The sequence below is a fragment of the Oryzias melastigma genome, linkage group LG15, assembly GCF_002922805.2.
Source record: "Oryzias melastigma strain HK-1 linkage group LG15, ASM292280v2, whole genome shotgun sequence".
Lineage (NCBI taxonomy): Eukaryota > Metazoa > Chordata > Actinopteri > Beloniformes > Adrianichthyidae > Oryzias > Oryzias melastigma.
Window position 1 is genome coordinate 22,635,839 of NC_050526.1, and position 23,156 is coordinate 22,658,994.

At 37.6% G+C, this 23,156-nt stretch overlaps 3 protein-coding genes across 11 annotated transcripts in view; 1 reads left to right on the forward strand and 2 right to left on the reverse strand.

The window, feature by feature from the left end:
* The window catches only part of cutc (cutC copper transporter homolog (E. coli)), a 6,773-nt gene extending 4,706 nt beyond the window's left edge, over positions 1-2,067 (reverse strand). The window contains exons 1-2 of the mRNA XM_024298110.2: positions 1,809-2,067; positions 1,466-1,525 (exon numbers count right to left, since the gene is read on the reverse strand). Of these exons, the coding sequence (XP_024153878.1) occupies positions 1,466-1,525; positions 1,809-1,878 (130 nt within the window). The 5' untranslated portion in view covers positions 1,879-2,067. The remainder of the gene's footprint in view (positions 1-1,465; positions 1,526-1,808) is intronic.
* Positions 2,068-2,102: 35 nt separating this feature from the next.
* LOC112161709 (cytochrome c oxidase assembly protein COX15 homolog) lies at positions 2,103-6,834 on the forward strand. Its single transcript, XM_024297082.2, has 9 exons — positions 2,103-2,515; positions 3,691-3,875; positions 3,953-4,075; positions 4,189-4,375; positions 4,469-4,636; positions 4,731-4,812; positions 5,726-5,880; positions 5,972-6,085; positions 6,159-6,834. Exons 1-9 carry the CDS (start codon positions 2,441-2,443, stop codon positions 6,288-6,290), a joined length of 1,221 nt encoding a protein of 406 aa, XP_024152850.1. The 5' UTR covers positions 2,103-2,440; the 3' UTR covers positions 6,291-6,834.
* LOC112161710 (Kv channel-interacting protein 2) overlaps positions 6,604-23,156 on the reverse strand; it is a 102,616-nt gene continuing 86,063 nt past the window's right edge. For 5 of the 9 annotated variants that reach the window (XM_024297090.2, XM_024297089.2, XM_036215376.1 and 2 more), the window contains 7 exons: positions 11,161-11,285; positions 10,967-11,036; positions 10,549-10,619; positions 10,361-10,468; positions 10,138-10,242; positions 9,978-10,040; positions 6,604-8,411 (listed from right to left, as the gene is read on the reverse strand). In XM_024297090.2, the coding sequence (XP_024152858.1) occupies positions 8,364-8,411; positions 9,978-10,040; positions 10,138-10,242; positions 10,361-10,468; positions 10,549-10,619; positions 10,967-11,036; positions 11,161-11,285 (590 nt within the window). In that variant the 3' untranslated portion in view covers positions 6,604-8,363. Of the gene's footprint in view, positions 8,412-9,977; positions 10,041-10,137; positions 10,243-10,360; positions 10,469-10,548; positions 10,690-10,966; positions 11,037-11,160; positions 11,286-14,013; positions 14,110-20,477; positions 21,014-23,156 lie in introns of those variants that run through there. The other 4 variants (XM_024297084.2, XM_024297083.2, XM_024297086.2 and 1 more) reach the window with 3 other exon arrangements.

Genomic DNA, 23,156 nt, shown 5'->3' on the forward strand with positions numbered 1-23,156 from the left:
AATAGATAATTTGAAAACACCACACCAGGGGTTGGGCTCTTTTCTCACACACCACAACCCAAAAGGAGCCACAGTCTTATTTTACCATTTAAAAAAAATCAAGACACTGATTTGCATAAGTATTATTGTATTATTGTACTATTGTACTACTAATGCACTACTATTGTACTAGTTTAATAAATATAAATGACCTATTTTTTTTTTTAGCTTTTTCTGATTTGTTTTAGCACAAATAAAACTTATAGGGAAAACAACTTTTGACAAAGTTTCCAATAGCTTCCTTACAAATTAAATAAACAGATAAATAAATAAAGACACCCTCTGTCACATAGGATCATCTCAATGCAGAACACGTAGTAGTATAGTGTAATGTCAGCAGTGATTAAGAAAAAAAAGGTTTTAACTTATTTTACCATTTGTGGTGCATACCTGCCAGAAATTCATAAATCTAACAAACCAAAATGAAATCAGAACAAATTAAGTGACCCTCACTGTATTCATTGAACCATAAGGCAAACCTAAAATTCATTTATTTATTTTTTCAATGATAGACAGTCCGCCTTAAAATCCAGTGTGACCCTCGCCAAATGATACGTACTGTTCTTAAACTGTTTGTAAATTAATCAAATATAGACTAACTGTTAGTTTACTTAACTTTTGTTTTGTGTTACTTTACCATTAACAAACTTTTTACTTTACGGTTACTTTTCAAGATTAAAAACTTTGTTTTACTATTTTTTTTAGGAGAGTCACAAAGGAGGAGTAACAGAAGCTCGTGTCTCTGGAGCCTCACGTTGCAGACCCCTGTCCTAAACCCTCCTGACCACCTCTGTACCCAAAATAATGAAACATAAAATTGCAAATGAAAAGAACTTGAAATACAAATAGGAATTTTGCATTTAATAGCTTATTGAGACGGTAGCAGTTGCTGCATGGAGGACTAGTGCATGGGAAACCACAGGGTTTAATTCCCAGGGGGAGCAAGAGCTTATTCCAGTGTGGGTTCCGGGGGAGACCCTTCATGCTACTGGCAAACCATGTAGCCACAAAGGGGTCCCTAGACTGGGTCTCCCTGTGCTGGTCCCCAGTCCTAACCAAATATAGGGTTGTGTCCGGAAGGACATCTGGCGTAAAACTCTGCCAAATCAAATGCATGGATTGGTGAAAGCTGATTGACTGTGGCGACCCCTGACAGGATATGCCGAAAGGTTAACAGTAGTTTAATGACATGGAGGTTTTTTTTTTTTTTTTTTTTTTTAGTTGCACGTTTCAATACAAGTAATACTGATGTTTTTTGTTTAACAAATCAAGATAAATTAACATCCAACCTTTGCTTCTACTTTGTAATCCTGCAATTACATCATTACTACACTTATAATTTACCATAACTTCATTACTTAAAAAAAATAAATAAATAAAAAGACAAACATCTCTAACATGTATTACAGTGAACTAGCGTTCTCACCTAGACTGGGGGTCAGTCCTCCCTCCAGAAGACTTGCACACAGCTCAAGTCGACCAGCACCTGTCAGGTCAGGAATAGAGAAACTTTCAGCAACACCAATGCAATATCTGGCAGAATTAATCAGAATGCTAAAAAACATGGCTGCTGGGATTAAAACCATGCAACACGTAAAATTCTACATTTATACTTTCAGAAGCACTCAAGCAGCCTAAGATAAACACAACCTTTGACCTTACGTCCACAAAGAGCTGTGCATAAGTTATATTTTGTACTTAGATATAAATTAAAATGTATACAGGAACATTCATGAGCATGCAGAGTTAAGCTCATAACCATTACTGACCTCCTCGTTCAGCATTGATAGCAGACTCTACAGAGTCCACACACACCTCCATTAAAAAGGTCTGGGCCATTGTTGATGACTTTACAGAAACGGACAGAAAGAAATGAAACACATGTACCGTCGTTTGACTCACTTTACTTTGCGTCTACTGCTAAAATAACCCGTCAGTTTCCTTCACCACCAAGTAGCGATATCGTAAAAAAGACTTCTGGTAAAGTTTTGGAATAAAGACATGATCCTGCAGCTTTCTTTCCGGCTAGCTCGATTTCTAACACATGACATAGCGGAAGGGGCGGTGTACTTATCATTTGTCTTCTCCGCCTTTGTAAGATAAGCTCAACAAATCAGCTAACGCTATCGTGTATATATTTTTTTATTTTAAAATATTATGTGTTGCATAAATAAATTAAATTTAAGTTTTAGACTGTTTTAATGCCACCTTTTCTCCAATAAATAAATAAAAAATAATGAAAAAAATAATACATTTCAAGACGCTTTTTGTGACGTCAGAGGTTAAAGTTGAACCCTGAAAAGGAAACAAGACCGTAGCGGTCTGCGGCTCCACCGGGGTGCAGCATTTTCCACTACATGTTCTCTTTATTTAATTTTTTTAAAGGAATACCACGACAAAAATGTTGCTGTCGGCATTACGGACACGGATTTTTTGTGGCTGCAGAAGTGCTGGTAAACAGTTTCAATACAGCAACGTGAGTAAAGCTAGCTTATTTAAGTTAGATAAGAATGGAAGAGGTCATATTAAGTAACAACGATTGAGCCGAATATTACCTAAAAACTCTATCTAGATAATCATTTATGGCTACTAAACATTTAACAACAATATTCAGGATGTTAGTTAACCTTGTTAATGTTATTAAACAGCATCATTACATCACCATTGATGTCGAGTCATTGTGATGCAGCTTTTACTATTTATTAATGACTGCAATTTATCCATGTTTGTTATGATATAGAAAATACTAAATCAATTTTAAAGTATGTATCGATGGAAAAATGTATTTAATGTAATTATGTCGTATAACTCAGTTTTCAGATGTTTTTTTTTTATATTGAGCATTGTTAAATATTTAATCACATGTCTTTGTTTGTTTTTAATTAACTTATATTTAACTTACTCTATATGGTTTGATTGGTATCCTGACTTCTAAGATGCCTTGGTTATAATTTCAATTAAAAACAAAAAGAAAAAAGCAGGAGAAAAATGCTTAAAATACCATGATATATCAAATCTTTCAGATATTAAATCATAAATTAATTAGAATATTAATTCAAGACAATGATTTTATCTTTATGATATTATAATTCTTCCTAGTCATAAATACACATTGCAATAATGAACTGATTTCTATTCCTACAATCCAACCCGATTGATCTATCTAAGCTGGGTAGTTAATTAAATCCTTTCAAAATTAAACAAATCAATAATCGATCATTAGGATAGAGATATTGTAGGTTTATTTTACTATAATGTTAGAACAACCAAGTACATTAACAGAGGATAACACACATGTGATGGCAGCTAAAAATGATAAATCCATCATTGCAGTCGAATTTCTGGAAACACTAATTTTGCAAAAACATGTGACAATCCAAAGTGCTATAATGTTCTGTTTGTATTATTTTGATGTGCAAAAACAGCAGTTGGCTGAACTTTATGAATCTAAAACATGAATGGATTTGCCATTAATTCTTGTTTACTTGTTTGTAAACATTTAATTTACAACTTACAATTAGATTAAAACAAATCATTACACCCCTACACATTAAACATTTAATTCAATAGATATGATTGTCAAATTGAGTTTGAATAATTGAGAGCGTTTTTGCCTTTCAAACTTAGATCTGTCTCGTTTGTTTACATTAGCGGAGTCCGCAGGTTCGACAATGGCTTGTAAAGAGAAATCAGAGCACCATCACGGTGGAGTCAGGAACAACCTCCACGCCAGCTGCCACCGTTCCCAACGCAGCCACAAATCGTATAGTTGGTCGCTGGTTACTTGGCTGCAGTGGGCTGGTTGTTGGAGCTGTGGTTCTGGGTGGTGTTACAAGGTAAGAATGGCCAAAGAAGGATTGTATTTGTAACTCTTGCTTTGTATTTTACTTATTGACTCCTTTATTTGCTGCAGACTAACAGAGTCTGGGCTTTCCATGGTTGACTGGCATTTGGTCAGAGAGATGAAGCCTCCTCAAACACAAGAAGAATGGGAGGCTGAGTTTTCCAAGTACCAACAGTTTCCAGAGTTCAAAATGTACGTCTCTAAACTAGTTTGATTCCAGCTCTTAACTATTTAACTCCGTTCTACAAAAGTGTTGACCATGTCTGTAATTATACATTCTTGTACTGTTTGTGTTTCTTTCCCAGACTGAATCATGACATGACTCTGCCAGAATTTAAATTTATTTTCTACATGGAGTGGGGTCATCGCATGTGGGGCCGACTGGTTGGTTTGGCGTACATCCTTCCCACCATCTACTTCTGGAGAAAGGGATACTTCACTCGCTCCGTGAAAGGAAAAGTGTTGGGGCTTTGCGGCTTTGTCTTCTTCCAGGTCAATAAAGCTGCAGGGAGGATTCAGGAAATGCATCTTTACTTGTAAATTACAGGAATATGTAACAAAGCGAAAGTGTTTGTATGTCTTCAGGGTCTTTTGGGGTGGTACATGGTAAAAAGTGGACTGGAGGAGAAGCAGGACTCGTATGACATCCCCCGGGTCAGTCAGTATCGTTTGAGCGCTCATCTGGGTTCGGCTTTGTTGCTCTACACTGCCAGTCTTTGGATGGGGCTTACCATGCTGCTTCCAGCTCACAAGGTATGCGGACTGGAGAAAAGCGACTTTTTAAACCAGAGTCTTTCTGTGCCACCTTTGTTACAATCTTTATTATAATTGTTTACGTCTGTCACAGATGGTCGAGTCCAGACGTCTTATGAAGCTCAGGAGGTTTGCTAAGGGTACCGGTGGGCTGGTCTTCCTCACTGCTTTATCAGGTACTGTTATAAATGATCCAAAACTTTCTTTGTACAAAACAGAAAATAACAAGTTTTCTAAACAGATGTAAAATACCAGTGATTACTTTTGGTACACAGAGAAAGACAGAAACTTTTGAAATTGAAAAGATGAAAAAGCTACAGGCATAGTAGATGATTTAAAGATTCACTCCAATGAAAAAAGTGTTTTTTAACATGTTTTTGTGCCATTTTTCTCATGATGGGGAGGACATTTATTATTACAGTTAAGCTGGTATCTGGCTCCAAAATTGCTCACCATTTTTGTTGCAGCGGTAATATTAGGTTGAGGTTTTGAGGGACTGTTAATTAGTAGTAGAGTGTGTAAACAAAGGGCGTTCCCCCCTAACCTCAGAGTTGAATTACTGATAAAGTCCTGCAGAAATTACACCATATAAAATGACAGGTTTCTAGATTTTGGCAAAAAAAAATGGCACAATCTTGATTAAAAGACCACTGGGGATGCTTTGAAAATAGATCAAAGACGATTGGAGAGAGACTTTAAGGCTTAGAAGGTTTTGTAAATAAAAGATAAATACTCCACAAATAATCATCATTGCTTATATTTATATCTACAGTATGCCCTTTCTGTGACTTTAAAAAGCTAAATAAATAAGGTAAATGCTTTTACTTTCCAAAGTAACAATTTAAATGTCTACAGTATCTTTCTAATATTTAAAATGAAGGCGATGAAATATCAAGACATTAAACTCCAAAGAAAACAATGATTTTCTTATTGTAGAACAAAGACAAGTAAGACTGATGGATAATTCAGTTGTTAATATAAATTGAAAGTGTGCTATGACTGATGGTTAAGGAGCCCACATGACATTTCCTGAAGTTGACAGGAAGTGACCTCATCCACACCGCTGATCCTCTGGATGTTTCCTCACAGGTGCATTTGTTGCTGGGCTGGACGCTGGGCTGGTGTATAACTCCTTCCCCAAGATGGCAGACAAATGGATTCCTGACGATCTGCTGGCCTTCTCTCCCACCCTCAAGAACTTCTTTGAAAACCCCACCACCGTGCAGTTTGACCACAGAATATTGGTGTGACATTTAAACAGAAATATAATCTGAGTCCAATCAGATTTACCATACTTGGAGACTTAGTGCTTATCTACATATTTACTTTTTTTAGGGGATCTCATCCTTGGCAGCAATTACAGGTCTGTATCTGTTCTCCCGGAGGATGTTGTTGCCCAGGAGGGCTAAGATCGCCATCAGCCTCCTGACAGCGATGGCTTATACACAGGTAAAGCGCGTCCTTCAGCTCACGGATCCAAACGTCTTTCAGTGTTGAATAAAACTGTTTCTCTGCTCTTCAGGTTGCCCTTGGTATCAGCACGCTGTTACTGTATGTCCCCACTCCTCTGGCAGCCACTCATCAGTCCGGTTCTGTGGCTCTCCTCACATTTGCCATTTGGGTTCTCGCAGAACTGCGCCGGATGCCTAAATAAGAGTTGCCTCCTTTGCCCGCAGCCTTATTGACATTACAGACCCTGCAGAGCGGCACAGTGAAACATTTGGAGCAAAAAGTGGATAAATGGAAGTCACCACAAGCAGTGTAAGCAAATAAAGACTTAAAAAAATAGAGAAATTAGGTAAAACTGTCACTTCAGCTGTGTTTCTGTCTTAATTTTTTTTTCGTTTGATATTTATTTAAAAGATGATTTGTTTTGATTATTTTTTCATACCTTTAAGCATTTGCTTTGTTTTGTAACCCACCAAAAACAATCAAAATAAACACTTAAAAAGTTGTACTTCAGACTGTTTGCATAGTAATTGTGACTTTATTGTCTCTTTACAAAATATACATATTTTAAATATGTAATTCAACCAGTTGAGGCTAGCTAACTAGACAGTCAGTACACCAGGTTATTATGTTTTCATTATTCTAGACACAGTACATGCGGGTATAGACAGGTTTCATTTGTGGACAGGAACAGTATGAGCCAAACAAGTTTTGTTCTGATAAAAGAAAAATTATAATGAAAAAAAAAATACATTCAAGTTAAAATATAGTCTTTTAATGTAATTTAATGGGTGAGGTTGGATAAGGAGGAAAGCTGTGTGGCAGAGAAGGTTATTGTTATTCAATGTTGGTCTCTGCACGGAATTGAATTAAGGGCAGATCGCTTCTGGGACATCAACTTTGAATTTGATGCAACTCTTGGGTTTTTCCAAAGTAAATGTCAAATCTTAACATGCATGTTTTAAATCCTAGAATTTCAGTCTGCAGTCAAAATAAAATAACAGCAAATACTTTATAGTTTAAATATCTTCTTTTTTCCCCAACAATAAATGCAGTTTGTACCTTCTAGGAATATTAATCTTTGGTGTCACCAAAAAAAAAGCAGGATAAGATGTTGGAAGGAACTAAAAAGATTACAGCATACCCATGTGTCCACATGCAAACTTATGTCTGATCAAAGTTGGATTAAGGTTATTTAGTGCAACATGTTTTTTTGTTGTTGAAGTAGAACCTGCTACAACCACATGACAGCTTAGATGACAAGATATTCACATCAAATCTGCAATCTAATAAATCATACTTTTATGGGCCAGTACGTCTGTGGTAGTTGGGCGTTTCTGTCAATCCACCGATACTTTTGGTGTAATCCTTTACTTGACTATCACTTCACAGGGAAAGCTAGGAATAATACAACAGTCAATAGACATCTAATGCTAGGACTGTAATAGTTTGGAAGGCCAAGACTTATTCTACCGAACTGCCATGACTGGAGGTGGTTGTTCTCCTGGTGTGATCTTAGACGACATCTTTCTGTTACACATGCACACGCACACAAACAGAGGGTGAGGCACCTGTGAATGACCAGGAACGGCGGACAGACGAGCAGACTTTGGAGTATCTCTTTAAATACATAATTAGATATTAGTGACATCATCATGCGATATTGAAAACAATTCCTCAAGGAAAGGAGTATTTCTGAATTCCCATCAGTGTTTGATAATTTTCAGTTTGTTCCTCTTTTTTTTCCCTAAAGATATGTAATTTTCCCTTTGTCCACCAGGGGGCAATAGACTCATTTCTAGCTGAGTGGCCTGAAGGTTTTTCCACACTTATCCAGGAAAAAGAAAAAAAAAAGATAAATCCAGTCATCATAGCAGGAAACAAATCTCGGTTGAATGTTTGAGGACCATTTTCCTTTGACTTCAAGCTTTAGAAGCTCTAAGGGTTCCTTCATCAAAAGCAGTAAGAACTAAAAGTTTGAACAAAAAAGGGTCAGGATTTTTAGATGTCCACTTCTTCCTCGCTGCCTCCAGGATAAAATGAAGAGTTTTTATTTTATTGATAGCAGGAGAGAAGAAAACTCTGAGAGGACGGGGAGCAGGGGTCCAGCAGAAAGGAAAAAGGTCTCTGCGCGCCTTCAGGACTCCGAACAGTGACACGAGCGTGAGCCTGCGAGTCCTTCGAGCACTCACAAAGACGCACATGTACATTCATAAACTCTGTTTGATCCAGTCACACCTCTTTCCCCCGGTGCAGGTGTCCTTGCTAGTCCGGACTCTTAGATGACGTTGTCAAACAGTTGCATGGACTGCATGATGTTCTCATCCTGGACAGAAAAAGAAGTTTTAAAGAACAGCAAATAGACTGTGTGTGGCCAAACAGTTCATAATAGTAAAAGCAAATATTATTATCGATAAGATTAAATCATCAGGGGCGGACTGATCATTAGGCAAAGCTAGGCGATTGCCAGAGACCACAAATATCTGGATTTTATGCCCATTTTTATTTAGATCTGTCATAAAAAAACACCCCAAAGCAGTCAAATGGTATAAAACTAATCATGTGAAGTTTTTTTGTCCTCATCTGTCCCCCTGCAGTAATGGAATATTCCAGTCAACACCAAGTTCTCAGATTGGGAGGTTTTCCACACGACTAGGCGGTTTTTATTCTAAATTTGGAGGCAAAAATTGCTTTAGGTGAGTGGACTTAATTTGGACGGGTTGGGGAACAGTTTAGCTATTTTTAGTCTCTTTTTGAAATATGTTTCAACCAGGAACATCCAGTCAAAGGAAGCAGGTGAAGCAGTGCCTCACCTGCCATCATGAGATGTATGGCCTACTACTAGTAAAATAAATGTGTCCAATAACTTGTTCATAAATGCAGCTTTTACTTTTGACCATAATAATTTAATCGTTATCCCAAAACTTTTTGGATTCTTGACATTGAGTCTGTCTAGTGGACCAATGAAGAAGTTTGATATTTTAACATAGCTAAGGAATAATAATAATAATAAAAAGGTTAATAAAACTGCTGCATAGGGATCCATTTTATTTTTGCCTGGGACCCCCAAACTGCTAAGTCAGCCACTCTAAATTATCATATTGATGGAGACAAATCATACCAATGCTATATCCATTTTTAAAGACCCACTCCAAGAAACATCGTGTTTGTTTTTTTTTCAAAATTATGTTATTTTTCTGATGATGGAGGACCAAACAAATCTTAAAATTGTTTTTCTGAGTATTTCTTTTTCCAAATCATTGTGAATCAGAAGCAGCCAAAAAATGCTAACGGAAAAAGCCTGTAGCAGTGATGTAGGTGCCACATTCGGCGGGCCACAAGCTCCTTGCTCCAATGCATCCACTTGGAGACAAATAGATCCATGTACGTCTTTGTTTTCCTCATCTTAGCTGGGATCTGGTTAAAACTGTACCACTGGATAGCTCCAATATTTATCACCATTTTGTTGCTCTTCTAAAGTTAGCTTATAGCTTTCATTAGCGGTGTAAGCTAGCAGGAGAGAGTGTAAACAATGGGCTGATGGGAAAAAAAGAAAGCCTTACTCCAGGCCAGCTGTCTCACTCAAAACTACTGAACTTCAACTTCTCTTCAGAAACTATGTCTTAGAAAACAATACAGTTTTTTTTATTTTGGCTAAAAGTGTCATAATCGTAAATGAAAGATTACTACCTTTAAAATAAATCAGATGATGATTGGAGAGGTTCTTTATTAGAAATTCGGTACTGTCCTGCAAAGCTTACTAATTAGCACAATATGTCACATTTATATATGAAAAAAGTCAAACTTTTTGTCCCTTTGAACTTACAACCTCTAACATATTTTAAAATAAAGTCAACTCATGTCTCCTTAAAACTTTGAATTTTAGCCAGACCTTTTTACACGACTCAATGAACTCCTCTATGGTAACCACGCCGTCTTTATTTTGGTCCATTTTCTGAAAGAGACAGAAAAGAGCGGATGTACTGACCGAGGAACTAATTATGTGGTTTCCAACTGTCACACAGGGAGAGATCACAAGAAAAGCGTTTCACCTGGAAGAAGCTCTCCACATGTTCTATCGGGGCGTCGTCCTGCATGGTGGGGTACGTGTACTTCCCCATCATATCGTAGATGGACTTCATGATGTCCAACATCTCCTTCAAAGGGTGGGAAAATAAGGAAATTGAAAAAACGTTATCAAGTACTAAATATAAAAACAAACTAACGTCAGAAAGTAATATAGCCATTACAAGAAGTAACTTAAATTTATGTTACCTCTTTGGTGATACAGCCATCTTTGTTTAGGTCGTACAAGTTAAACGCCCAATTTAATCGGTCATTAATTGTTCCTCTCAGGATAATGGATAAACCAAATACAAAATCCTGAAAGCAAAATGAGACAAAATGTTCAAAAGCATCCCTTTTATCTGTCTTTAGATACATATATGTGACAGCAGACTCACCTCAAAACTAACCGAGCCGTTCTTGTTCGTGTCGAAGGCTTCGAAAAGGAAATGTGCATACATACTGGAATCTGCAAAATCAGAGACTTTCAGTAACCCGCGAGCCCTCAAACTCCTTGAGCAGCTAGGATTAGCAGTGATCTAAATTTAGACAGGATGTAAAAATAATTTCAAATACAACTGCAGGCAAGTGGTTAACATTTCATCAACAATTTTTCATGGAAGGGAAAAATTGCTTTGCTTCTCCACGGTGCACACAGTCTGGTTCGGCAATTACCTCAGCATAATTAATTGATTACCACATGGTAATTATAAAAAAAGACTGTGAATATATCACTTTCACTTTTATTTGCACTCATTGATTGCAAAAATGTTCATAAACTCACTCATGTAAATTGTCAGGCTTATGCTAACTCACCTCCCTGAGGGAAGAACTGGGAGTAAATAGTCTTAAAGTTCTCCTCATTTACAACCCCACTTGGGCATTCCTTGAGAAAAAAATAGGAAAGAGGGATGACATTTATTCTCGTCTTTCAAATTAGGCAACAGTGACTCTTTCTGACGAGCTTATTACTGAGAGATTTGCGTGTTTTCTTCATCTTTTAGACCTACGTTTTTGAAGCCTCTGTAGAGAACCTGCAGCTCCTTCTTGGTGAACTTGGTGAGCTCCTCCAGCTTGTCCATGCTTTCAGGACGATGGCACACGGTGGACAGCTCAAAGTCATCTTCTACACTGTCTGTCATGGACAAAAAAAGATTATTTAGTAATTCTCATTATAACTCTATTCAAACCAGTTTTTTTAGGTAACTAAATCCTCAAAAAAAAAATAAAATAAAATAAAGAAATTTAACAAATGTTGGATTATTTAGTTTTGCAAAATGCATTTTTCTTTTCTTTACTTTTATGTGGAAAAAAATATATAGTATCTGATTGTTGTCTATTAAAGTAGAGCATACAAAATAGCTTTTAAAGATGTCATGCTGTTCACCATTTTAGTAAAATAGCCCTAAAACTATTAAAACCAAATTTCCTGACAGCATCTGAACTGAGCATTTGCGTGACTCTTTAGAACAAAACCAGAAAAATGTTTTCTTCAGGCGGTTTAGTTTGTAAGCTGGAAACATCAAGACTGGACAAGATCACTTAATGGCAACAATTCTGTTTCTGCCATTTGAATGCAGATTAATCTGCATTGGTAGATAAAAAGGAATATATTTTGCTGCTGGGAACTGTTAAAGGAATTTTAAATACAAGAACACAAAAAAATAGTAAGCCAAAGTGTCTCTATAGAGTATTTGGTAAACTGCACAATGGGAGTTGCACAATATGTTAGGTTAATATATATATATATATATATATATATATATATATATATCTAGAAACACATAATTATATTCTTAGTGAGTATTTTATATTTTTCAGTAAAAGTCCTTCAACTTCTGTGTTTTATACTTCAACCGTAAAATAACCAAACATATGCAGCACTAATAAACATACAAGTGGACAATATGAAAGTATTTTTTTTAGAAGAAATGTAAAAATAAATAAATAAATAAAACTTTAAAATAAAAATAAAGTGATTTTAAATGTTTTAGCTTTGATTCAAACGTGCTTTTATGAAATTCATTCTGTCTTAAAAGAATACAGAGACTCATAAAAGGCATCAGAACAAACTCCAAGACCACGTGACATAAAAGTGTCTTATGTACGGATGACACCAAAGAAGAACAGTTTGACCTTAGCGAGCAGCACATGAAATCAAACAGCATTGCAGGATGGAACTCTTTGAAACACGGTGGGGGGAGCATAATGGTTTGGACTTGTTCTGTAGTCGCACAATCTTCACATACCAGAGTATTTTTGAATAAGAGACTAATTGACAATCTGGTCAAAGACACAGGACATAGATCTGTAGCAAAGCAGCAACTCTACTCCAGAAAGGTAAGTCAGCGTGGAACTGCAGAAAGTCAGTATACTTTCATAAAATCTAACAAAACGGACCAAAGCTGTTAAACTCAATGAGCTAAACCTCCTTAAATCTGATTTAAAGATGGTCGTGCAAAAAACAAACGTTTCTTCCTGCTTGAAATGGATCCCCTGTCAACAATGACAATACTTTTTATTGGCTCCTAATTCTTGTTAAGTAACTCATCATAATTCATCATAATTTAATGTAATACTTTCATTTGGTTCAATTTTGAAGTTTTCATTTTATTTTTTTTTATTTGCTTTTTATACATAAAACAGAGATTCAACGGTATAAAAGTGTTGCAGCCAATTGAGCTTTTATTTGTTTGAACTCATTGAAATTGTCCATATTTTGGGAGGGATCTATAACATGTTTCTGTATCCATAACACATTAGGAATGGCAACCCCTAATTGATGAAAAAAAGAAAATAAACTTTGTTTCAACTTTTCAACATCTAAGATTATGAAGTTGATACTGAGATTAAAGTTGTTTCTCAAAAAGCTTTAAACTTTTTTGACAAGTTTGAATTTTAATAATCTGATTTCAACTTTCAGAAAAAAATTAAACTAAGTCAACTAAATGGGCAGATCAAGCAAGCTCACTTCTTTCCATTCCCTGTAATTATGTTTGAACTTCAAACATATTTTTTCTTATTTTTATGAATGCTCAAGACATTTTCAAACACTGTTTTGTATAACCAATTAAATTCCTCTCATGTGCAAAGAAAAAAAAACAACTAATTACAGAAACTACTGTTCTTTGACCAAAGTATTGCTGCTACTCTGCATTTTACAGAGAAAGTCAGATGACTGCTTTTAAAATATAATAGAAATAAATATTTGAAATAGGGAACTATACTGAAAAATATTACATTTAGTCCCTGCTGCCCCTTGTTCTATGTTATATTTATAGTTTAACCAAGATAAAGTCTTTTTTTGTGCTTTGTTTTACAATCTTTACAGTTTACAGGGATATTTTTAAATGTTAAGTTGCACAAAAGAATGACCTCAAAACAGCAAAAACACTTTTTAAATTTTCAGTGGAGCTCTCAAATAAACTTTTGATGACAGAAAATTCATTCTGGAGGTGGAAAAATTAAAACTATTTCTTTTAACACATTCATAACTTTTACTCATCATTCAGAAAATAACATTTAATAGGAAATGACACTTTATTTAAGCAAAAAGACCCACGGATTACTTTCTTTTTAAAACCCTGCTTGCTGTTAAAAAACAGAATAAAACCAGAAAAGTGAAGAAATATTTGATACAGAAGCTCCAGCACACGAGGGAAAGTCAGGCAGCTGAACTTCACTCTAAAGCTGTTGAACTTCCACACACCTTCAAACCACAACACAACTAAAAGGTCCAGAGTACATTTTTGCACAACACCAATGCATGTTTTTATCGAGCGCACCACCACGAATGCCTGCATGAATCTCCCCGATTAACAGGATACGAAGCAGAGATGTATGAAGTGTGAAGAAGCACTTGCTTTGAGCGATTGAGGGGGCAGTCGAGGGCTTGCAGCACGGCAGCAGCTTGAGGAATCGCTGCTTTATGGTTTTTTTGCTTTGGCTGGTAGGATTACCTGCAATCGCCAACCATATCACAGGGGTTAGAGACACACAAATGCAAGCCTGTGACTTCAAAGACACATGCAGGTCAAATCAAAGAGATGCAACAAAAAAAATGCAATCATAGAGGCTGTTAGCGTTCACGTAAACAGGAGGCTGGCTTGATTTAGCGAAGGGAGACCATGAACTTGTCAAACTTGGTTGTAGCTCCACAGAAATGCAAACTTTCAATCCAAAAATGCACTGTAGAAAAAGCTGAGAAACTCCAATTTCAAATATTCTCAGTTTTCAAGTCAACTTAGATTATTAAGTTAACTTAAAAACTGAAAAATTGAAGTTAAGAAATCCGAAGTTTGATTTGAATTTTAAAACTTAAGCAATGTGAGTTTTCACCAGTTTATTGCTGTAACACAACTTCTGCCAATACAAGTTGACAGCTTTCTCCACATGGTTTCAGTCAGATCTTTCTCACAAAGTTATAAGCTCAAAAACAGTTTAAAATGTATGAGGTACAACTTCCCAGAAAAACATCTACAATCCAACCTCATCAGGTCTGATCCATAGACTGTAAAACAATATTTTATATACAGTCTATGGTCTGATCCTTTTATCTAATCCAGAGTCACAAAGATTTCCCGGAGCCTCAACAACAGACGCTGGTCAGCAGCCCGTCACAGTCACATCCACACACACATACACACACACTCTCTGCAGACAACTGAGAACCACCAGTCAATTTAGACTGAAGAGGCTGAAGCACCGCAGCACACATACGCCACACGGACTCTCCACACCTCAGTGTAGCTCTGCGAAAGTTCCATCAGCCCTGACGGGGGACATCAACACTCTGCAGGCAGGAGGAGGCTATCTTTTGGATGAAATCCAACAGCTTCCTTATGACAAACCAAGCTCCCAGCTCCATTCTGATGCACAAACAGATCCATGTGCATCTTAGTTTTTCTCATCTGATATATTTGGATAGCTTAAATATTCCTCACTATCTTTGTTGCGCTGGTAATGCTAGAAAGGGATGATGGGAAATGGGGGCAGGGTTACTCTGAACCAACAGTACTGCCCACAACCAACCCCCAACACTGGCAGGCGGAACGTGACGCCAACCAGGAAGTAACAAAACGTTTCAGTACCGGCACTGCCCAGAGAGGCTGGTGCTTAGAGTCAGCAGATTCCCATAGACTCCCATGTTAAAATCCTAATTTTTAGCCCTCTAATAAACCCCTTTAATGCCTGGTGCTTAAAGTTTTTATTTCATCAATAGCTGCATATTTGATCGATGACAACTCTGAGGGGAGTGAATTTTTTTCTAAGTTTGTAATTTTTTTTAAACAGCATTTATTTTCGCTTAATGAGGGGGCGCGGCCTTTGATTGACAGGTGACGATCGCGGTGGATTCTGGGAGCAGTGCTACGGTGTTTTGCTGTCTGCTGCAGATTTAGCGTTAGCATGAGCGCTATATTTCAGTTTTTGTCCTGCTGCCGTGCTGTAAACTGTTCTAACACGCTCTCTGGGAGTCATCTGGTGTCTTTTCTTCGGTAAGTACTAAAAGAATAACTTTATATTTGCCGGAAATAAATCATTAATGTATATTATGATTATTTATTTTAGTTCCAGTAATTCGATTTTTTGTATCTGTTTATCTTGTATGTTCCTCTCAGGTCTGCTTCTGGTGGTGAGTGGATTTATAATCCAAAACAGCATTTACATTTTAAGGCAGTAAAATTTTAATTTTAACATATAAAGATGACTCTTGTTGATGTATGTGATTAAAAAAAAATCATGTTTAAAGTATAGCGGGTGAACTCGGTCCCGCCCCCTTTCCCCATATTTGGAACGTCCGTGTCAGGAGCATAGACTGTAAAAATAATGGACAGATCGAGCACTGAGGTCCCCCATTGGAAATGCATTACTTCCTCTCCTCGCAAAAGTAGGCCGCCGCTTTCACCGTCAATTCCTGAAATGGATACCGCCATTTGCAAACAATCTTCAGCGATTGGTCTGAGTCATAGCTGAGTCATCGAATCTACAGGAAGTACTGTCGCCAATCAGGAGTGAGTTTGTTGCAACCATCCGCCTCTTTCCACGCCTTCACCATGGGACCGCAGATGTAAACGCTGGCTCGAGACGACTGTGAAGTTGGCTTTCGATTTTTCCGAACAGGACCTGTTTTTAGGTGGTCTGAGTTCGAAAAATACAGTGGAACGCTCTCGCTGCGAATCGGAAGCCAACTTCAGCGTCGGCGGCTCGAGAGAATTGTACAAGTCTTTGTTGAAGCCTTTGAGGGAGAACCATCCCAACATTTGATTCTGTCAGCGGTCCTTTTGTATTTACCTACATTTATTCCTTTTTGTCGAGATAAAAGGAGCATTTGGGTGACGCCGTGCCCGAACTGCGGCCAGGTTTACAGTCTGATCAGATGCACGTGAGAAGCGCGTTCAGCGGTATTTAAAATAAATAACCATCCTAACAAGAGAACAGCTGGATCTTTTTTCTGTTTTAAAAATACGATCAGGTTCTTTTAATTTTGTCCACTCCTTGAACGGCTGCGTCTAATTCAGGCTGAAGCTGGAAAAGGGCGGCGAAGGTGAATCTTTGGTTGGTGATTTTATGCGCATATATGCAACTTATAATTTATAAGCTACAATAAAAAAAGTGAAAAATGAACGTTAAACAAACAAAAAAGTCCAAAGCACATAACCTCAGAGTGAAATCTATGTCTACAGAGTAAATCCTCATCTAAAAATGTCGACAGCATGCGCCTTTTGTTGTTTTAAACTGCTGCATCGGTACATTCCATTGAGGAAAACAACAGTAGGGCAATGATCGGTACATTGTTGAATTGTAAAGTAGGTGTTAAAAGGTCTTCACGGACTCATTGATGAAGTCTGCTCCCATTGGCTACCCGTCATGTGTCACTCAAACCCCCCAGATGTTCGACGTCAGACCCACAAACGCTTATTGAGCCATCTGATTGGTCAATTTAGAACTCTAATAACTTGTGATAATGGAAACAAATCTTTAAAAAAATAGGATTAGAAAAAAGAAGTCAAGCAGAAAGCAGCAGAGGAAGAATGATTATTCTGAGATGTAAAATGACTGAGATATAACTGTCTGTTTCTCAATGTAAGTCAATGGGAATTTTTCCATTTTTACAACCAAGTGGTACTTCCTATATGGAACACGGAAGTAGGGGGGCTTGCTCTGTCCAGTTATTTTATATACAGTCAATGGTCAGGAGGTGTTAACTCCAGCCAATATGGCTGCGGTCGTGAGCTGGATGTTCACGCTTCATTTCGGGGGACTGTGGAAGTCAATGGGTGACGTCAGAGATGATTGTCTAATTATATATTATGTCTGTGGCCTTAACTGATTGGAGACGTTCACCACCTGGATTAACTGCTCTGTATTTACTACTCTACTAGACCGCACCAGACCGCTCAATAGAAACGAGACTGTGTCCAAATTCAGGTTCTGCATCCTCCCGAGCTTAGCTAGCTAGCGAGATTTCGTCACGTTTCCCAGCATGCACTGCGGCTCAAGCTCAAAATGTATCTTTTTAAAAGAAAAAAACATTTAAAATCATTTTTGTTTTCACCCTATTTTATTTAAAACTAACGAACATATAGTGTGTGATTCAAATTTGCCAAAAAAACACTGGAGTTAAAACCATTTGTCTGCACGTGTGGGTAACAAAGGGGTATAAATAGCAATCGGCGACAATTGTCTATTGGTTCAAACTTGGAAGTGTGCTCACGTGCTGGGAGGCACCTCGAGCTGCTCCTTGCACCCTGGGGGTTAACCCGGGGACCCGTCAGGGCGCTAGGAGCAGCTCGAGCGGGGGACTGGTGAAGGCGGGCGGTAGAAAGCGATTACCGTAAAATACAAGGGCACCCAACTACATGTCTCAGGCGCTACCAGTGAGTACTCAGCACAGTACAAGCTGGTAGCGAATACTGGACTGTAGAGCTTACTCAATGAGTACCCTGCCAGTTCCCCTCCCAGGTTTGAACCCGCCAGACGCTTGGCCAGCGTCTGGTGTATTTTTTTTTTTTAAATAAATGTTACTATGTTAGTTATCAGTAAGAACTGATGAATTATACACGTAAGGGATAATACCCGACGAAGTGTGCGTTAATTTCTCATAATGGAGGGTTTTATCCCGCTTATACCATGGTCATTTACAAAATAAACAAACATTCGATCAATATTTAGTACTTTATTCTTGTTAATTCTTTGGTTTAGCTCATTTTTCACAAAAAAAGCGGACTATTTGATCGTGATGCGGCTTGTTCTCACCGTGACATGGATCACCGCGGAGAGTCTGAAGCCTTTACAGACCTCAGCTGCAACGGTAAAGTGTCGCTGTTTTGAAAAGAAAAACCGGACAAATTAGGATTTTTTTCTTCTTTTTCTGAAGTTAAGCCTTTAGTGGGCAGCTACAACATAAACGGCACACAATCAGCTTCTGTCTCTGTGTTTCATTTCACGGCAGGTTCGCTCTTCTGAGCTGCTCTAAAAGCAGAAACTCCCTCTTGTGGTGAGACAGAAGACTACACCTTTCATGCCGATTACTGTTTTATTAGTGGGAGAATAACAAATTTTATAAACAAATTATCGAAGTTAAGCCCAACATTATGGGGTGGAGGGTTGAACCTATGTCCTAGAAAAAAACAGTTTTTTTCATTATTATTATGGGTAAAAACTGCATGGCCATAATAAAAAAGGACACTTTGAAAAGAAAGAGACTTTGAGATGTTAACCTTAAACAAACAGGTTAAACGAGATTGTCAACCTTTAAGCATCTTCTGATGCTGAAGTACACAACATCTGTAAATCCAGAGGTTTGAAGAAACAAAGAAACGCTGACACACCCATAGTCTGCAGAGTCATGGAAATAGAGTCCTACAGAGATGAAGTAGGTCATAATCAGTGAATTGCTGACATGCAAACGCATCTTCCAATTGGAACTCACAGGGAACTGAGCGCTTTGAAAAAAGGCCTTGGCAAAGACAGATGAAAGACGAAGGAGCAACAACAAGAACAAAAATAGATTAATTTTGTGATTCCTGCTGCTTCTGCATGCCACACCGAGCTTGAAATACTTGGAGAGCATGAAAGGTGAATCAACGAGAAACTGTCACTTCCAGATTCATTTAAAGACTGAATCACTTTCTTCTGCTGCTGTCTCACAGACACCACACCAATCATCTTTCAGTCTTTTTGTCATCCATCTATTACTGTAGTATGTTCAAGTTTCTCCCAGGTCTTTGAACACATTTTTTTTTATTTTAGGTGACACAAAATACTGTTGTTTTTCTCCATTCTGCAGTGAGAAAAGCAGAAAAGCAAAAACACATTTGTTTCTGTGCTCTTTAGCTTTTGTTTGGTGTGATGACACTCTTTGCATTCAGCAGGCTGTTACACAATTACAGTCTTGCAGTTTCACCTCCGGTATTGCTGGCAGACCATCACAGCTCCTCAGGATAAAAAAAAAAAAAAGCAAAAATTGCTCATTTTTTCCCTCAAGTTTAGTGTAGAACATAAGAGCTCCTGGTACTTTTTTTCTCAGAGTACAGAGAAATCATGTAATTTCTCAAAAGATGTGGAAGCAGAAAACACATTACAGCTCAGAGCCTGAGGGTAAATTTGAGTACAACACTGAAACTTTCAGTCCTTTCAACACGTCGTCATTAGAATGTCTTGTTTTTTTCTTGTTTCAAAATGTTAAATAATGAATTGTTGATTATTTTTGGCGATTTGTTGGATTAAAAAGAAAGTTATGAGCTTCAAACTTACACTATTAAAATTTTTAATCTAAACTTTGATACTAAAAGCAACAAAGAAGCTTCAAACAGGAACTAATCAGTGACAAAACTGCACTAGAAAAAGTGAAATTACCAAAAACTCTAATTTGTTACAATTAAAATTATTAGTTTTCATCAAATTAAAATTTTGAGTTGATGGTTTACTCATTTTACAAATTTAATTAGATAAAAACTAATATTTTTTGTTAATTGATCCTGTTTCACTTTTTACAGTGTAGTTTTTTTTAAAGAAAAAAACAAAAAATTGCTTTTTTTTCACTATAATTGCTTTTAAAAATATACATATGTATTAGCAATTCAAAAATAAGAATAATTTGAATATTTTCAACAAAAAGTTTTCATAATACTAAACATGGAGAGGTTATAGATGAACATTTTTATTATAAAACTACAGCTATAATGGAGGAATGAGACAAACATGACATATATTTAGTAAAAACTATGTGGGTATGCCTTTTCAGCAAGTGTATTGCCTCCTAAAAAATGGCTAATATTCATGCAAACTCCCTCCTGATGTCTCGCGTTCTCAGCATCTGTCTTACCTGCCACAGAGATGTCGATTAGCCCCAGAAAGTGCATTAGTTTGAGGGAGCTGCAGACCACCAGGAGGATCCCCACCGTCTGCAGCCCCTCCACCTCCCACTTGTCTTGGAAGAAGAGAAGCATCCTCCCTTCCTGCCTCTCCCTGTGTTCCTGTCAACAAAAATCTGTCTCCCGTTTTGGGGCACGCGCGTTCCCACGCCCCCTTCCCCTCAGTTTCCCGGTACGGAAACACTGTCGTTGTCCCTTCAGTCTCCCTCTATGTGCCGAAATTCAGCCATCCTAACTCCGCACAGCTCCCCCATCTGCTTTCTCCACTGAAGCTAGATTGTTATTCTCCTCGTTTCTTCTTCCAGAGTGTGGCAGCTGGAATGCCGAGTCGGTACCCCACCCCCTCATCCGCTGAATCTGTCAGAGGTTCTGTAAGTTCCAGGTGAAGTTCGGACAATTCTCTGTGTGTGTCCTGGCAGGTTGGTGGCAACTGTTCTCTGAGTCTCCGTGGTTTTGCAGCCACTGGCTGTCAAACTCTCCACTCTCCGCTTGTCCTCCCTCTCTTTCTTGCCTTACCTCCGTCATTCTAGTGCTGCTGTGTCCCTTCTATGCTTAACTGGGTCAGTGATGGGACTCTACCAAGACAGGACAGAGGAAGAGGATGAGAAATTTAAGAAGGGGAAGGATTGGAGGAGTGCAAATTCTAGTTTAAAACAAACAAAAATTGGTAGATGGAAAATAAATCATAAAAGCAAATTTAATCAGGAAGTCAAACAAGGGAGAAAGGCTGGGAGGAACACTCAAACCAAGAACATCGAGGAGGTCCAATAAGTAATTCAGAAATCAAAAAGAGCCACTCCAATGAAAATAGTGTTTTTGGAGTTTTTAACATTTCATGATGGAAGAAATAATAATGATAAAAAAAGCTTACAAATTGCATTTCTGGAGCAGACGATGGAAAAAGTTTGTAGCTGTGGATTTAGTGATACTTTTAAGCAGACTTAAAGACCATCTTCAATAAAAAATATGTTTTTAACATGTTCTTGTGGCTTTTTTTCTCATGATGGATGACATATATAGAGAAAATTAAGATTAAAAGTGCATTTCTTAGTATTTAAACATTATGAATCAAGGGCAGACAAAAAAATGATGTACTGTAATGGTAACATAGGGACTACAGTGGGCGGGGCCACAAGCTCCTTGCCCTGCTCCATTCTGATGCATCCACTTGCAGACAAATAGATCCATGTACGTCTTTGTTTTTTCTCATCTGAGCTGACATCTGGCTCAAAGCTTTACGGCTGGATAGCTCTAATATTGCTCGTCAATTTTTGTTCACCGGTAGCAAAACTACCGCAAAGACAGGATGTTAACAAATAGGTGATGGGAAGTGGAGGTGGGCTTACTCCGCATCAACAGTTCTGCCTACAACTCAGAAGCAAATTTCTAATAAACTCCTGCCACTCTGCAGAAACTATGTGATAAAAAATGACAAGTTTTTTTGTTTAGCCTAAAAAAACGCTTAATCATAATTAAAAAAACACTTTTACAATAGATCAAAAGATGATTGGAGTGGGACTTTAAGAGACGGGAGAAGGAGGAGGGGAAACTGTGATGACGGAAAGCCATCTGACCCTCCAGCTTCTGTGGACAAACGCACAGATGTGGCAGTCTCCCCTGAGTGTGGAGGCTGGCACATGTGCACGCACAAACACGCAGCCTGGAGGTGAAATATGGCTATAACATGAACTGCATATGCAACCCGGCGCAGCCTCCAACTTCTCAGTTGGGGGTGGAACAAACTGTCACATCTGGCACAGTGACACAAACACAATCTCCAAAGAAATAGAACAGAAAACTAAACCTATAAAATCTGCAGGAACGGCAAAGCCATGACACAACTTGGATGACTTGTAATTTACTGCAGTTTTTTTGCTTTTTACTTTAGCATACCACAGGGGACGTGTGATTCATGTCGACTGTTGGGCTTTTCTGCCAACTACGCATTACAGTAAAATCAGCAGCACATCACCCAACAGAGGCCTTATTCCTTGAAGTGAGATCTGAGTAATGTAATCATTCCCCACAGGAGTAGCTCGGGAAAAAAGGCTGGACTGGTACATTATTCAGCCTTATGGCTTTACTACAAGCAGGTCTGGCACAAACATAATAACAGAAAAAAACTTTATTTATTAGCCACATATGGAACATTTGTAATCGATAAGAGAGCGCTCTACTACTGGTCTTGCATAGCAACTCAGTTCCACAGTGAAACTTGAAATAAAAATGAATCCATTAAATGGTTTTGAACAATTTTTTTTACAGAGGGGCTAAAAGCACAAACATAGCTTCCAGGAAAAAATGGAAAAATCACTTTTTTCATCAAGAAAAATGAGCTGATACTGTTTTAAATTGACAACAATTTTAAAATTTTATTAGGTCACAGATTTTACACTAAATAAGTCATTAATTTAGTTTTAAACACTTTTAGATTACGGCTAGATAGAAGTTAAACTAAATCAAAGCCATAGTTTAAGTGACAATAACTTTAAACTTTAAGGCAATCTTATTAAAACTTAAAAAGTGTGGTTGTTCTTGTTGTTGCATACAAACAAAACAATAGGAAACAGCAACCTTTTGCAGAATAAGAGTCAATTGAACTCGTTTCCTATTAATCAAAAACTATAAAT

Excerpts from the sequence above, each read along its gene's own strand:
- LOC112161709 (XM_024297082.2), top strand. The coding sequence starts at position 2,441 with ATGTTGCTGTCGGCATTACGGACACGGATTTTTTGTGGCTGCAGAAGT. Across the intron at positions 2,516-3,690 it reads AACAGTTTCAATACAGCAAC|CGGAGTCCGCAGGTTCGACA; the intron begins GTGAGTAAAGCT and ends TGTTTACATTAG. Across the intron at positions 3,876-3,952 it reads GTTCTGGGTGGTGTTACAAG|ACTAACAGAGTCTGGGCTTT; the intron begins GTAAGAATGGCC and ends TATTTGCTGCAG.